General features: G+C 47.7%; 1 protein-coding gene across 1 annotated transcript; it reads right to left on the reverse strand.

The window, feature by feature from the left end:
• Nucleotides 1–10,777: 10,777 nt before the first annotated feature.
• IER5 (immediate early response 5) lies at nt 10,778–12,429 on the reverse strand. Its single transcript, XM_073571346.1, has one exon. It carries the CDS (start codon nt 12,348–12,350, stop codon nt 11,607–11,609), a length of 744 nt encoding a protein of 247 aa, XP_073427447.1. The 5' UTR covers nt 12,351–12,429; the 3' UTR covers nt 10,778–11,606.
• Between the last annotated feature and the right edge of the window lie 4,610 nt (nt 12,430–17,039).

Genomic DNA, 17,039 nt, shown 5'->3' on the forward strand with positions numbered 1-17,039 from the left:
GCACAGGGCGCCAGTGGCGAATTTGCCAATCCTGGTGTTCTGTGGCAAATGCCAAGCGTCATGCACAATGTTGGGCTGTGAGCACAACCCCCATCTGTGGACGTCTGGCCCTCAGACCATCCTCATGGAGTCGGTTTCTAACCGTTTGTGCAAACACATGCACATTTGTGTCCTGCTGGAGGTCATTTTGCAGGGCTCTGGCAGTGCTCCTCCTGTTCCTCCTTGCACAAAGGCGGAGATAGCGGTCTTGCTGCTGGGTTGTTGGCCTCCTATGGCCCCCTCCATGCCTCCTGGTGTACTGGCCTGTCTCCTGGTAGCACCTCCAGCTTCTGGACACTATGCTGACAGACACAGCAAATCTTCTTGTCACAGCTCGCATTGATGTGCCATCCTGGATGAGCTGCACTACCTGAGCCACTTGTGTGGGTTGTAGAGTCCGTCTCATGCTACCACGAGTGTGCAAGCACAACCAACATTCAAAAATGACCAAAACATCAGCCAGAAAGCATTGGTACTGAGATGTGGTCTGTGGTCCCCTCCTGCAGAACCACTCCTTTATTGAGTGTGTCTTGATAATTCCCAATAATTTCCAACTGTTTCCATTTGCAAAACAGCATGTGAAATTGATTGTAAATCAGTGTTGCTTCCTTAGTGGACAGTTTGATTTACTTGGATTTATATTCTGTTGATTAAGTGTTCCCTTTATTTTTGAGCAGTATATATTGTATATATATGTACACACAGAGGTGTATATACATACATATATTTTTATATTTTTTTATTTTCAGTGAGTTTCGCTTAAAGGCTACAGCATTTCCCAGAGAGTTTCCGATTTGTATAGTTTATTTAGACATCATCCAAGAATAATGTGACAATTAACAATGTGGAGATTTAACACTTGTGAATTTGCTACTAGTCTTGGGAAAAATTAACAATGTGTTTTAATGTGTAGCGATATCTCATTATTATGATCTAAATGCAATTATAACTTCATAGATGACTGTGGGTCATGGGTATAGACAGATCACAACACCTAAAGGTCGAAGTGCAAGGTTTTTTTTTGGAGCAGGTCTGCTGAAAAATCACTTCTAAAGACCTTGAATCTTCCTGTGCATTTTCCATTGCAAAACCACTTTGATGTCCATAAGTTTAGACTTTGAGCGTTTTTTTCAGAAAACAGCTGGAAGTAAAAAATGAAATAAAGCACATGTCACATCTTAATAGTAGATCCGGATGGAATCGACCCCAAATTAGACATTGTCCAATCAAAAGGCGGCAAAAAAATAGAAAGATTCAGCAGAAATAAAAAAAAGTTTTTCAAAATGCCTCAAAAACTCTTTAAAACCTATTAAGGAAACAAACAAAAAAACTCCTAGGAATGTTTTCCTGAAGTGGTTTCCGCTAGAAAACACATAGGCCTATGTCTAAGTGAGTGATTTAAAGGGGGTGTATAGACATGGGAGCTCAAGTCTGTAGTTACTCTATGTGACTGCAGACTTACGGATCCTCCCAGCTCGCACTGTCAAGATTCTCTGCTACAGGGTGGTCATGTGACAAGTATTTAATTTGCATATTTCTAGCCACATTCCGGCTAGACGTGTCCGACCTCGCTCAATGCAGTTGTACTGAGTGAGGCCGCATGTGTCTAGTCGGCATGTGACCGCATGTATTCAACAAATCACATACTGGCTCCCATCACTGAAGAATCCTTCCTGACAGTGCATACGTTGCACACTGAGGATTCAGTTCTGCAATCACATGATGACTGCAGAATTGAACCACAAGCTTGGACAACCCCTTTAATTTCCAGTCGATTTAGCCATCGCACTTGTACACAGTGACTTGGGACTCACAATCAAAATTTCATGCACATATGAAGATCAGATACTGTGATTTCAACAGTCTATGTGGTCGTCCGTGTCCAAAAATGTCAGTTAAAGTCCCACCAAGGGCAACATCTGCAAGGAGTTTGTATGTTCTCCCCATGTTTGCGTGGGTTTCCTCCGGGTTCTCCGGTTTCCTCCCACATTCCAAAGACATACTGATACGGAATTTAGATTGTGAGCCCCATCGGGGACAGTGATGATAATGTCTGTAAAGTGCTGTGGAATTAATGGCGCTATATAAAAGAGTAAAATAGATAAAGTAACACGATGATCCATTTCTTCATAGGCCTTGCATTTTTTTTTCCGAAGGTGGATGTTGAACCAGGGAAATTTTCCACAACAGACACGTGTATGTATCCACGTTACCAAACAATGTCCCTTCCTACAGCCTTGATCCACCGGGATCATTGGTTGAGGGATCAAGATTCCGCAACGAGTATAGAATCTATTCAACAGTCTACGAAAAGCGTAAAGCCTGAGACGTGGACCCTCCACCGCGACAAACCAACGCAATCCGCGACTGTGGAAGGGGTTAAAATTTCCCAAACAGGACAATGCAATCTCCCCCTCCTCTCTTCCTTCCACATTTTCCTAAAGAGGGCAGGATGTGAGGCCTCCCCCTCCTCAGCCGCCTTCCCTGGGGAGAGTGGTTGTGTCAGGAATGCAGCCAGCTCTTTTAGCTCACTGGATTCCAGAGCTGTGAGGCAGACAAGAAAAAGGAGGGGGATGGAGGGCGAGGCCGCCGGTATTCCTGTCATGTGATGATGTGGAAGGCTGAGAAAGAACAGGATCTGTCTGCGACCCACCCAACATGGCCTGGAGGGGCCAATAGTGAGCACACTCCCGCTCATGGATCATGAAGGCCCCACTCGCCTAAAGTGACCAAATCACGGAGCATTCACCTTTAGGCACTTTAGATAGAAACTCCGGAAAAAAACAAACGTTTCCCAGAGTAATGATTAACCGTAGAAATCATTAGCGTTTCCAGAGTCATTATTTTCTTCGAAACCTTGCTTGTAATAGGTGACAGCCCCCCCCATCGCCACGCTTTCAAAATTTTCAAGTGGAATCCACTTCAGGAAAAGTTGCCTTTTTCTTTACTTTCCTTAAGTATTTTTTTTTTTTTTCCTGATGTTTTTTTGCATTCTTTTGATGCGACAGCACCAAGTTTGGGGCAGATTCGATCCAGACATGTCACTTTGTTTTCCAACTTTTTTTTTCCCCAAAACTTTGTCACGTGGCAAAAATGTTCAAAAACTCCTTATACAAAGAGAACGCGGCACTGAAATATAAAGGAAGAGTATTCAAAAAGGTTTTGTTTTGCAGGCGTTTGGAGCAGATCCCCTTCAAAATCCTCAAAATCTGAGTGAACCGAGCCTAATGGGTGCGTTCACAAATTGGATAAAAATCTGCCATTAATATCTGATGCAGACCATTGGATGGCCGTCGCGGATTTGCACTAGGCTTATTATTCAAAGGGGTTTTTGCATGTCGAATCTGCAGAAATAAGTAGCAGCAGTTCTGCAGTGGAACCAATAGGCTACATTGAAATTTTCGGTTGCTCCTCAAATATTGGATCTGGATGGTCCTTGGATTTGATGTAGAATTTGCACTGAATTGTGCCCATAGTATATACACATGTAGTGCACAGTATATACATCACCTATGCTCCGGCCAGCGGCCAGGGAGTGAGGCATGGTGCCCGGGATTGTACTGGAACTCTACACACTGTACAACCTGTGGACGGAGGAGCCATGATTTCCGAGTCTCTAGCACTGCTGTACAGTACAGAAAACACAGTCATAGCCTAAGTAATATGGGTGTAGCCTGGGAATATTTCGTAAGACGGTGCCGTCGTTCAGCCTCTGTAGATTACGACATCTAATTATCGGTCGGATCAGTCTCTTTACCACTTTATGGTTAATCCGGCCAACATCTGCGTAGCGCGGAATATGCTACATAAACCTGTGGTTGCCGTTCAGGAAGTCAGTCGTCACTTCATCAATGGGTACAACGGCTTCCTGCAGTTCTCGAATATTACTACGGCTTCGTTTTCTTCCACATGCAAATCAGAACAACGTATCAGTCTTTAAAATAAATGCATCAAGAAATCAAAAACTGTATAGAAAGAGAAAAATCCAACTAAAACTCTATTTAGTCCCAAATGTCTGGCACTGTGCAAAGTCCAGAGTATTATATTCCCAGGGTTATTGTGAGGCTTAGCCTTGCTGGAGGGAACGCAGTGATGAAGTAATGGGGCTATCTGCTCTCATCTTATGTTGTTTTTTTGCAGATTTGTGTTCCCTATCTTTCATATATGGATCTTAGGTTTTCTTTAAATTCTTACCGCTTCTGTGACCAGGTGAGAGAAGTGGCCAATTTTTGTTCTTATGTAATGGCTGATTAGTGATGATCGAGCACTGACACTCGTGTGCTCGGTACTCGAATCAAGCAAGTCTGACACCCTGGCGCGCGTTGATCGAGTAGTGAGCACAATGGAAGTTATTGTGAAACAAGCATTTTTCTGGAGGACTCTCTCGTTCTACAGATCAAAGGGTCCCGCTGACACAGGAGTTCCTGCGCTCCCCATCAGGGGAATACTCTACGAGAGGCTCCGATGATTCAAATGGGCTTCTTATGGGAACTCGAGCACCACGCAATATTCTGCACTCCCCGATACTTGATCAAGAACGCTCGCCCATCACTATTCCTGATGCGTCCCTGAATATTTGGCTTTTTACAATCCGCCACACTGTTCCAGAGATGCGGCCTTTTCATATAGTGCTAATTTTTATGGTCTTTAGCAAGGGGAAGAAGCGGTTCACATAATTCTCTGGGGAAGTGTATATTACTAGAGATGAGCAAACCCGAATTAAGTTAGGGTCCGTACCAGACACTTATTGTCCGATGCTCAACTCCAATCCCGGACTTCTCCCAGTAGTCCATTTTAATGTTCGGAGCTCCAAGGGAAGTCTGAAGATGAGAGACTTTTTTCCAAATCCAACGTTCGGGTGCAATTCTGGTACTCGAACAGAACTTTGGACTAAATTTCGGGTTGGGTACCAGAACCAGAACTTTCATGGGTCCGCTCATCCCTATCTGGGATTTGCACTAAATAAGAAGGCCCATATTTCAGACTGTATGGTGGATAAAAAAAAAAAAAAAAAAAAGGGGAGCAGAGAGTAAAATAAGTCAAAACTAGTCACTTTTGACAGCTTCTAGTTAAAGTAGCTGAATCTGTTGTAAGTAACCTTGTGCACCCCACTGACTCTATCCCTTTGCCATGCAATTCATTTTAGCTGCCACGCGACAGCAGAGCATATTTTTTCGCCATTTACACTGGAATAATAATGCAAGGCGAGAATGAAGGCCAAGACCTTGTCACCTACACAGCCGGCCGTCAGAGGGGTCCGGCATCTTATTACCTGCCATTATTCTAAATATCCGCCACGTCTGAGGACAGATGCGTTCCCCTAACAGTAAATAACCATACCGCACTGTAATCTGGCTGCAGGCACCGTGCAATTACCGCATGCAAAATGTGCTACATTACATGGAATAATTCATGACCCACGAGCAAAGGATCATGGGAACAGACACAAATGGCAGCGCCACTCCTGAGTAACGCTGCCCGGTGTCACTGTGCGCCAGTGCAAGTGTAAGAAACCAGATCTCCTAAACACGGAACTGGCTATCATACCATAGTAGATCTGTACATACCAGGAAGGATCAGCGGTGCGGCCAGTCATGACGCCAACATTACATGGCGCGCACAGGGGCCGCCATCTCTGAAGCACTCAGGCAATTTTGCTTCTGATGATTTTCACTATCGAGCTTAGATTTGCCGCCAACTAAAGCTGTGAATAGGTGGGACGTGCCCCCGACCGGCCAAGGAGTTTCATTTTTACCAAGTTTTAATCGTGCAGGCGTCACGGAGAATTAACCTGTGCTGTAACGGATTTCTATTAATATTACATTTCCTAGGAATCAAGGGCATGCACCTTTCAAGCAAGAACAGCTATATTATATATATATATATATATATATATCTCTCTCCACACACCAGGGAACTGTCAAGACTAGGACTCACAAGTATGCCATGCTATATAGCTATCCTCTTAATTTATCCATACTATACATGAAAATCCCACCTCTTTAAGACCCCCAACATCCAGACCTGATTACTTGGGACAGATTTTCAGTTCCCCCACACGATATGCATATTCCATGTGCAATACTTCTCAATGCAACTGTGGTGGGGGGCAGCTCAGATTTCAGATTGTTATCAAAAAGTCAATGTGACCTACATTGTAGGCCAAGTTCACACTGGGCGTTTTGCTGCGGTTTTCTTTTATGCTAATTTTCAGCTGCGTTTTACAGTAACCAGCAAAGCCTATGAGATTTCAGAAATCTCATGCACACACATTGGTTTTTTTGCTCCATCAGTATTTTGTGCTTTGCACGTTTTTTTGGACATATGTCACGCTGAAAGAAACGCACCAAAAACGCAGGTATCAGGTTTTACTTTGTTTTTCGTGCCAAAACCTGATATGGAATAGGACTCCCCCCAACCCCCAACACTAAACTATCAGCATGCACAAGAGACAAAAAAAGGCATAAAAAATGCTGCAAAAAAGAGAAAACACTTTTTTCAGTAGCTTACTCACTGCCAAGAGAAAAAACAAAAACACTTAGTGTGAACTGACCCTCACAGATTGGTGATGCATTAGGGTTTGCTGCATCGTAATACATGCCATGGTCAATATTGACACACGTGTATACACAGATACATCAATTACGGTAAATACACGATGGTTGCTCATTAAAGCAGTCTTACAATGTCATTCTGCAAACCACTATATAGGAAGCCTCCCCCGAAACCAGTGGCTAATAATACTTCGTGTCATTGGCTCCATACGCACATAGCAGCCTTAATAAGAGACTATTAATAGCATTTAGGATAGGGTTAATCGTGTGCGTGTGACCTTCGGTCAGATGTGAGGTGACCACGTATGGCACACCTGCTCCCCGTATGAGATCACTGACCGCCTATCACAGGAGCCAGAAGCCAGGAAGATCATTTGCATCAGCTCCAGGAAGGACAGAAAGGCGACACAAACAGCGACTGTCAGAGGGCGAACGGGACGATTGTCTGCAGCCAAATACAACTACTAAGGCTACTTTCACACATCAGTTTTTTGCCATCAGGCAGGATCCGGCTATTTTTAGGAAAAACGGATCCGGCATAAATTTTGGAGAACTGTAGAAATGGATCCGTTTTTCTGCCGGATCCGTCTAGCAGGTTATATCTGTTTCCTGGGGGCTGGCCAATTGGATCTGAGCATGCGCAGACTTAAAAAAACGGATCCGGTGGCTGGATCCATCTTTTTCTGGATCCGGCACACTCCGGCACCCATAGACTTTCATTGTGGCAAAAAGCCGGAAGCGTCAGATCCGGCGCTTCCGGCTTTTTCGCCGGAGACAAAAAACGTTACAGTAGCCGTTTTTTCCGGACGCCGGAATGAGACAAGTAGCCGGATCCGGCAAAAAACGGATGAAACGCAATGCTATCCGGCGCGATCCGGCGCTAATGCAAGTCAATGGGGAAAAACTGGATCCGGCATTGCATTTCGCCGGATCCGGTTTTACAAAAAAAAGCCGGATCGCGTCTGACAGCGAAAATCTGATGTGTGAAAGAGGCCTAAGTATACAAACTTGCCAAAAAAGGGAGAAAAGAAAAAAAGCAAAAACAGACGTAGGGAACAATGTAACCAGGCGCTGTAGTCATTCATATCTAGCGGCGATCACAATCACTGGGTGTAAACAGGCACAACTTTACACCCTGACCTCAAAAATTGACCCAAGGTCCAGACTAACATGAATGGAGACATCTGAGCAAAACTGGTGCTGGGTTATTGGCATTTCTCTAGATGTCCATAAGTAACCGGAGCTGAGGATTCCAGGACTGCCCCGTGCCCTGCTTACTAATTAAGCTGCATTTCATAAGTCTTTCCAAAAAGTATCAGTCCATTATAGTAGCCAGCCAATACCATGTACCTAATATTTCAGATCCTTATATGAATCCAAGTGTTTATGGGCACAACGCATTATGTAAGCATGGCCTAAATCATGATAGAGCCAACACAGTAGGATTCCGCTAGATCACCAGAGAGCTTTATTATGGTCAGCATAGGATCTCTAAAGGAGATTTCCTATAAACCACACAGGTATGCAGCCCTAGAAGCTAAAAACACTAGCCCCTTGTTCTGCAGATCAGTGGGGTCCCATCTACTTTCTTGCCCAGAAAAACCCTTTAAGTGAGCATATAAGCTGGTATTCACAAAACCACGGCCTCCCCCAATATACAGGATAGTATCCATCATACCACAGGGGTACATCCACCATACCACGGCCATCCCCCAATATACAGGGGAACATCCATCATACCACGTCCATCCCCCAATATACAGGGGAACATCCATCATACCACGTCCATCCCCCAATATACAGGGGAACATCCATCATACCACAGTCATCCCCCAATATACAAGGGTACATCCACCATACCACAGCCATCCCCCAATATACAAGGGTACATCCATCATACCACGGCCATCCCCCAATATACAAGGGTACATCCATCATACCACGGCCATCCCCCAATATACAAGGGTACATCCACCATACTACGGCCATCCCCCAATATGCAAGGGGAACATCCATCATACCACCGTCATCCCCCAATATACAAGGGTACATCCACCATACCACGGTCATCCCCCAATATACAAGGGTACATCCATCATACCACGGCCCATCCCCCAATATACAAGGGTACATCCATCATACCACGGTCATCCCCCAATATACAAGGGTACATCCACCATACCACGGTCATCCCCCAATATACAAGGGTACATCCACCATACCACGGTCATCCCCCAATATACAAGGGTACATCCACCATACCACGGCCATCCCCAATATACAGGGGAACATCCACCATACCACGGTCATCCCCCAATATACAGGGGAACATCCACCATACCACGGCCATCCCCCAATATACAAGGGTACATCCACCATACCACAGCCATCCCCCAATATACAAGGGTACATCCACCATACCACGGTCATCCCCCAATATACAAGGGTACATCCACCATACCACGGCCACCCCCCAATATACAAGGGTACATCCACCATACCACGGTCATCCCCCAATATACAAGGGTACATCCACCATACCACGATCATCCCCCAATATACAAGGGTACATCCACCATACCACGGTCATCCCCCAATATACAGGGGAACATCCATCATACCACGGCCATCCCCCAATATACAAGGGTACATCCACCATACCACGGCCATCCCCCAATATACAAGGGTACATCCACCATACCACGGCCACCCCCCAATATACAAGGGTACATCCACCATACCACGGTCATCCCCCAATATACAAGGGTACATCCACCATACCACGGTCATCCCCCAATATACAAGGGTACATCCACCATACCACGGTCATCCCCCAATATACAAGGGTACATCCACCATACCACGGTCATCCCCCAATATACAAGGGTACATCCACCATACCACGATCATCCCCCAATATACAAGGGTACATCCACCATACCACGGTCATCCCCCAATATACAGGGGAACATCCATCATACCACCGTCATCCCCCAATATACAAGGGTACATCCACCATACCACGGTCATCCCCCAATATACAAGGGTACATCCATCATACCACGGCCATCCCCCAATATACAAGGGTACATCCACCATACCACGGTCATCCCCCAATATACAGGGGAACATCCATCATACCACCGTCATCCCCCAATATACAAGGGTACATCCACCATACCACGGTCATCCTCCAATATACAAGGGTACATCCACCATACCACGGTCATCCCCCAATATACAAGGGTACATCCACCATACCACGGTCATCCCCCAATATACAAGGGTACATCCACCATACCACGGTCATCCCCCAATATACAAGGGTACATCCACCATACCACGGTCATCCCCCAATATACAAGGGTACATCCACCATACCACGGTCATCCCCCAATATACAAGGGTACATCCACCATACCACGGTCATCCCCCAATATACAAGGGTACATCCATCATACCACGGCCATCCCCCAATATACAAGGGTACATCCACCATACCACGGTCATCCCCCAATATACAGGGGAACATCCATCATACCACCGTCATCCCCCAATATACAAGGGTACATCCACCATACCACGGTCATCCCCCAATATACAAGGGTACATCCACCATACCACGGTCATCCCCCAATATACAAGGGTACATCCACCATACCACGGTCATCCCCCAATATACAAGGGTACATCCACCATACCACGGTCATCCCCCAATATACAAGGGTACATCCACCATACCACGGTCATCCCCCAATATACAAGGGTACATCCATCATACCACGGCCATCCCCCAATATACAAGGGTACATCCACCATACCACGGTCATCCCCCAATATACAGGGGAACATCCATCATATCACCGTCATCCCCCAATATACAAGGGTACATCCACCATACCACGGTCATCCCCCAATATACAAGGGTACATCCACTATACCACGGTCATCCCCCAATATACAAGGGTACATCCACCATACCACGGTCATCCCCCAATATACAAGGGTACATCCACCATACCACGGTCATCCCCCAATATACAGGGGAACATCCACCAGATCATTGCCACCCCCCAATACACAGGGGTGCATCCCCCAGATGACGGCACATTACCTGATAGCATTTCTGTAATGTATGAAGTCCCAGAAGGAAACACCACACAAGGAACGGATAAAACAGTGGAAACTTTTCAAAATATTTAATACGTGTCAGACACGTAGAAACGTCATTTTCGTACAGAAATCCAAGTTACAGCATTGTGCAATAAAAACACTGTAAACTCCCAATGTAATCAGCTTCTTGCCAGACAGACCCCAATCTTCTAAAACAAAGACTGGGAGCTCCGGGGGGTTACAGACAAGTCTCTCAACACAAGCACCAAATCTGACCAGAGCTGTCGAGAAATACATACACAATACACGTAGAGGGTCGAAACACAAACACTTAACAGTCACTTCCTCATGCGATGGGGTCCGGCAGCTGCTGGGAAGGTGGTACCGGGGGACCGCTGGGGTCTCACCGCCAGCCTACAGCGCGCTCCGCGACAACATGGACGGTCCCTTTTAATGTCAGCGTAGGCAATGACTTTGGTAGTTGTGGCGGAGGGGGGTCATCTCCATGTTGTCAGTTGTTCAGTATTTTCCTCAAGTCAAGACATGTAGCCAGAAGGAGTGAGGGGGGCCCCAACATACAATGGGGGGAGGGGAAGCAGATGGGAACTTCCCTTGCACGTGGTGACCAGAAGATAGATCTGGGGGGATGGGAGACATTCTGTGAACAGACAAGAACTGGGAAGGAGGAGGAATGGCCAACTGTAAAATACCCAAACCCAGAGGCTGGAGTCCAGATCTCCCCCACCTGGAAGCAGAGCGATCACCCCAGGGTGGGCAGAGGAGAGCCCCCCAGTCTGTAAGGCACGTGACCCTCCGCCTGGCCAGCAGCCCCCCCCGGCGATGAAGGGGTTACTCCGAGAAAGTGATACACTGTAACGGACAGCTCCCGCCGCTCCGGGGTCAGAACGCCTCTATGGCCGTGCTCCAGGGCGAGATGGTGGCGCTGATGGCCGGCTCGCTGCAGCCCTGTCCTGCGGAGGGGCAGTCCGGCTCCTCGCCCGGCGGCGGCGGCTCCTTGGTCAGCAGTCCCGAGAAGCTGGAGCCGAAGATGCTGATGAGGCTGGCCACGTTCTCCGTCTCCATCTCCTCCACCTCGTCTCCCGGCTCCGGCACCTCCTGCTCCCGGTGCTCCCGCCGCGCTCGCTTCATCACCGGCCCGCCCGCCGGGCTGCCCCCGCTCCTCTTCCGGCAGCAGGCCGGGCTGGAGGGCTCCGCGGAGCGGCTGGCGGTCCCCGGGCTCTGCGGCAGGGAGCAGCCGGCGTGTGACTGGCAGAGGCAGCAGGGCACCTCCCGGGAGCGGCGCGTCTCCTCCGGCGGCCGGCAGCTGCGGGGGGCCGGGCACGAGCACGTCCGGGGATCCCTGCTGCTGTCCGGGCTGCTGGTGCCGGGCTCCTGCTCCGGCGGGGCGGGCGGATACACCGCATAGTCCTCCGGGCTCTGGCTCAGGTACACCTGCTGGGCGCTGCGCAGCACCAGGGACACCATCAGGTTCTTGTGCAGCTTGATCCCGCCGCGCTGCACCCGCGAGTGGTAGATCTTCCCCAGCGAGATGCTGACGATCCGGTGCGCCTCCAGGCGGAAGCCCAGCCCGGGGGGAGGCGGCTCCCTGCTCTCCGGCTCAGCGGCTGCGGCTTCGGGCTGCATTTTGTGATGTCTGGACCCGGCTCTGTGTGACAGCGTTCCCGTCCTGACGAGGTCCTAGCGCCAACTAAGCGCGGGCGCGCTGCCTTCAATGACTTATATAGGTGACGCGTCACTGCCTCGGCGACCAATCAGAGCGCACCCACGCCTCCTTCCGCGCTAAGGCGCCTGTTTGTCCTCACGTGGTCGCTGACCAATCAACTTCTACGAGACCGACTACCCAGAATTCGAACGACGACCCGCGGAGATGGTTCTTAAAGCGGCGACGCCGTGGAGCTGCGGTCCCGTCACTCTGCGCATTCTAGGTAAATGGTCCGAGGCTTATTACACAGTGCGGTACCAGGAATTCCCGAGAATCGTCACAGTTAAAATCACCACAGGCGGGATTACGGTCCCACAATGGGGGTTAGTGGCGTTGCCGCTTTAAGAGCAGCAGTGTTTTGCTCGCGTGTTGGTTCCCAGGCTGATGTAATGCTTCTGCAAGTTTCACACTCGGTCATGTGACGCTGTGTGAGGTCAGGGCCGGGGGCTGTGCGGCTGGTGATGCCTGGCTCTCCTGGAGATGTGCATGACTGCACGCACACGGCCCGGCACAAGGGCCCCTGAGTGCACGCCAGGCCCATGGTGGGGCCACAGATCCCAACACTCATTGATCCCTACACTGATCCTTTCTCTTATGTCGGTGGCCCATGGAGTCCCCACTGGAGATATCTGGGGTACGGCGAGGGTCACATCTGAGAGAATCGGGCTGATTATAGGCAAATCCCACTGATCAGAGAGAGTTCCGATTCTCGGATGAGAAGATGGAGAGAACATTTCTCCGTTCTGTCAGTCCGTAGAAATCGGGCTGCACTCGGATGTCATCCAAGTCCAGTACAATCATTTCCACGCACTCATTGACTTTCATGGGCGAGTGCGATCCCAATATCAGATCACACTCGGACATGCAGCGATTTTTTTTTTCTTAATTGATTTATTTTTTCACTTACACATGTGCGTGACCCCATTGAATAGCATTGGTCAAGTACAATCTGATGTCTGATCTCACTCGGTCCGAACACACCGTTGTCTGCACCTGCCCTATGACGGATTTCAGCATGTTGGTAAAACACTTTCATCCAGGCTTCGCCCCGTCCCCATTTGTGGGTCGAGGTTGTGAAAATTCCATCCCTTTTACTCCAGGAAGAAGCAAATTAGCCAGAATTATCTCCCCCTTATGCCCCCAAAAATTGAGAAAAGTCTTCAAGGAGTGATACCTTTATTGGCTAAGCAGAGACATAACATTTGCAAGCTTTCAGGGCTTCATCAGGCCACACGTGTAATCAGCCTGATGAAGGGGCCGCCGGAGCCCTGAAAGCATGCAAATGTCACGCCTTGAAGACTTTTCTCAATTTTGGGGACATAACTATTTACATCCAGTGCCTTCGAAACATTTCCAACATGGTGGGAAGTTGTCCCAAGTAGGCACAGACCTTGTGGAGTGGTGCATGGAAAAATCACCAATCTCCCCCGTCTCTCATTCTGCTTTTCCCTGCTTAACGGTTAGATGAAAGTGGCCAGAAATGCAGATTTTGCCCCAACCAGCCGATCACTTGATCTGTGTGTGGGGGCCTCCTAACTCTCCCCTAGTAAATGATATTGGGAGAGAGAATGATTGGGTTGGTAGATTGTCAGCACCTGATTATTATGCTTTGCTTATACAACGCTGACCTATTCCGCAGCGCTTTACACACATTATCATCACTGTCCCCATTGGGGCACACAATCTACATTCCCTATTGGGATGCCTTTGGAATGTGGGAGGAAACCCACGCAAACACGGGGAGAACATACCGACTCCTTGCAGTTAGAGTTTGTGGTTGGGATTTGAACCACTGAGCCACCGTGCTGATGGGGAGAGAACCCATTGTTAGAGGCGTCTGGCAGCAGCTTTCCCTTTTATTCTGCTAGTCTGGTAATGCGCAAAAGTATTGGGCATTTTGTAATTTAACATGAGACCCATCTTTTCCCTGACATTGGGGGAGAGTTCAGAGACCGCCATACACATTAGACTTGGCTCATATCTGCATGGGGCCTCTACAGTCCATTGTCCACCACTGGTGTCCGTCATGTAGGGGCTCCAGCCCTGCTATTAATTTCTCTAATGAAGCATAAATATGGAAATAATTAGCACAGGTGTGAACGAGGTCCTAGATGCCTGGCCAGTCTAATGTGTTCCCTTTAGACATAAGACGTATCTGTCGAAAACCATCTTATTTGCTCCCTATGGGGGTCCATCATGCGCCCTGTTCTTATTTTAAGTACTTCTAGGTATGGCTGATATCTGCTTTCCTATCCTACATCCGCACAACACAAGGAGATTTCTTCCAGAACCTTTTTCCTACATGACAGGTGACTCGCTGTTTGACCACGTGAATAATTGTCACATATTCGGTGATATTTTTTCCATCGCCTTTTGAAAGCTTTTTAAATGACCATCAAAATGAAATCCATTAAAAGAATGTCCCTCCATCTGAAGCTCCTTATCCGGTCCTGGATCATCACCGCACGGCATTGTAGCACATAACACCATCCTTTAATTTTCTAAGAAGCTAATCTTTGTCTGAGCTGCCTGGGGATACATAATGCGGCGCTCTCGGATAAGAGTAGGAACTAATTTAAGCTCGCCAGGCGACAGCCTGATGCCCAGTAGGGGCCTGACAGGCGGCAGTGTTCATAGCTACTCGCAGTGTGAAGGACCCGAAGTCTGGGCCAGACCCTGAGGAGAAGAACGTTCCCTCTATTGTTCCACAGTGCGCCCCGATATTGGCATCCTCATTTCTCTTTAAATCTTACATTCTGGAAATGGAATAGTTCCAAAGTATGGAGGACAAGAGAGAAGCTGCCCTCAGACATTGGATCTGCGTTGGTGGTCCGCCTTGTTCCAGTTGGGTTTTCAAAGCAATGTATTGTGTATAGGAGTCACTAGACATCCCCAGGTGCGTATTCGCTTTACCTACTGTGAAAATCAGCTGGGTTCACTATCGGCCCTGAGATTACAGCCGAGACTCAATATCGACCCTGAGGTTACAGCCGAGACTCACTGATGACCTCAACCAAAGTGCATGGTTGTCAACAAGAATGATTTTTCAAACACAATGTCATCAAATTTAGGCATGTTTTGGTCTGGAGTATTCTACCTGGGTGTTGCTATCCAGTTTGGGCTTCTGAGGCACGACTTACCCCTTTGGAATGTTGGTGAGAATCAAGTGGTTTATACAGTACTTAATAAATGGCTGGCAGGGACATAACAATAGTGGATGCAAAGGTTGTGGTCAAGCAAGGGTCTTGGAGCCTAGGAGAGCCTGTGAGATCCCTTCTGACGATATGAGAAGATCATTACTTTGAAAGACACATTGGGAGACCTGTTGGAGATTTTGGATTGAGGCTCACGAGCTTCAGGCTATGCACATTCGGCCACCACCAGATACATAGTGTTGGACCTGTCTGATTTACATTTGGCCACCACCAGATGAATACTGTGGGACGCGCCTGATTTGGTATCGATGACCCATGTTTCAAAAATTTCTGTGAATGTCTGAACTACTTTATTAACATGAATGGAACTGAAATTTCTGCAGCCAATCTGACACGTCACTCAGCCCTTCCGCTTTCTGGTTTGTGATGACTTGTCATTGTCCCTCGATGTCAAGGAACCACAAAGGGTCTAGACATAGTGACTGTTCAGGAGAGAGACACCTTCTTAGTCTGTCACATTTACACTTCATTTAAAGTTAATGCAGGACCACAAAATTTGTACTGGGACACATTTAGACACATAATAACCTGCACTATAAACCTGTCCCGGCTTAGGTGCCAGTCTTTGTTTCCCTTCTCTATGGCATACATGTCAAACTCTGGCCCATCATGGATGCCGATACAGTTGAAAAGAATGGAGGAAGAGGAAAGCCGTTCACTCAGTCCCCCATCATTCTCTCTCTGTCTCTGATGTCTCAGCGCGGCGAGCACGATGACATCACTATTTTGCGCTCGCTGTGCCAAGCAGTAACGCGCTTCAGAGCGCTCGCTGCCGAGACCGGTGCAGCAGAGGAACGAGGAGAGGTGTTTGGTTTTATTTTAATGTGGGGCCCATTATTCTGTATGGAAGACTATCTGAGGCCATTATTCTGTATGGAGAACTATGTGAGGCCATTACTCTGTATGGAGGTCTATGTGAGGCCATTATACTATATGGAGGACTATGTGAGGCCATTATTCTGTATGGAGAACTATGTGAGGCCATTATACTATATGGAGGACTATGTGAGGCCATTATTCTGTATGGAGAACTATGTGAGGCCATTACTCTGTATGGAGGTCTATGTGAGGCCATTATACTATATGGAGGACTATGTGAGGCCATTATTCTGTATGGAGAACTATGTGAGGCCATTATACTATATGGAGGACTATGTGAGGCCATTATTCTATATGGAGGACTATGTGGTACCCATTGTACTGTATGGAGGACTATGTGGTACCCATTGTATTGTATGGAGGACTATGTGAGGCCATTATTCTATATGGAGGACTATGTGGTACCCATTGTACTGTATGGAGGACTATGTGAGGCCATTAATCTGTATGGAGGACTATGTGGTGCCAATTGTACTGTATGGAGGACTATGTGGGGCCCATTGTACTGTATGGATG

Source organism: Dendrobates tinctorius, unplaced genomic scaffold (assembly GCF_039654945.1).
Source record: "Dendrobates tinctorius isolate UK_male_01 unplaced genomic scaffold, ASM3965494v1 ptg000029l, whole genome shotgun sequence".
NCBI lineage: Eukaryota > Metazoa > Chordata > Amphibia > Anura > Dendrobatidae > Dendrobates > Dendrobates tinctorius.

Bases quoted from the DNA above. Each gene is read 5' to 3' on its own strand.
- IER5 (XM_073571346.1), bottom strand. From the start codon at position 12,350: ATGCAGCCCGAAGCCGCAGCCGCTGAGCCGGAGAGCAGGGAGCCGCCT.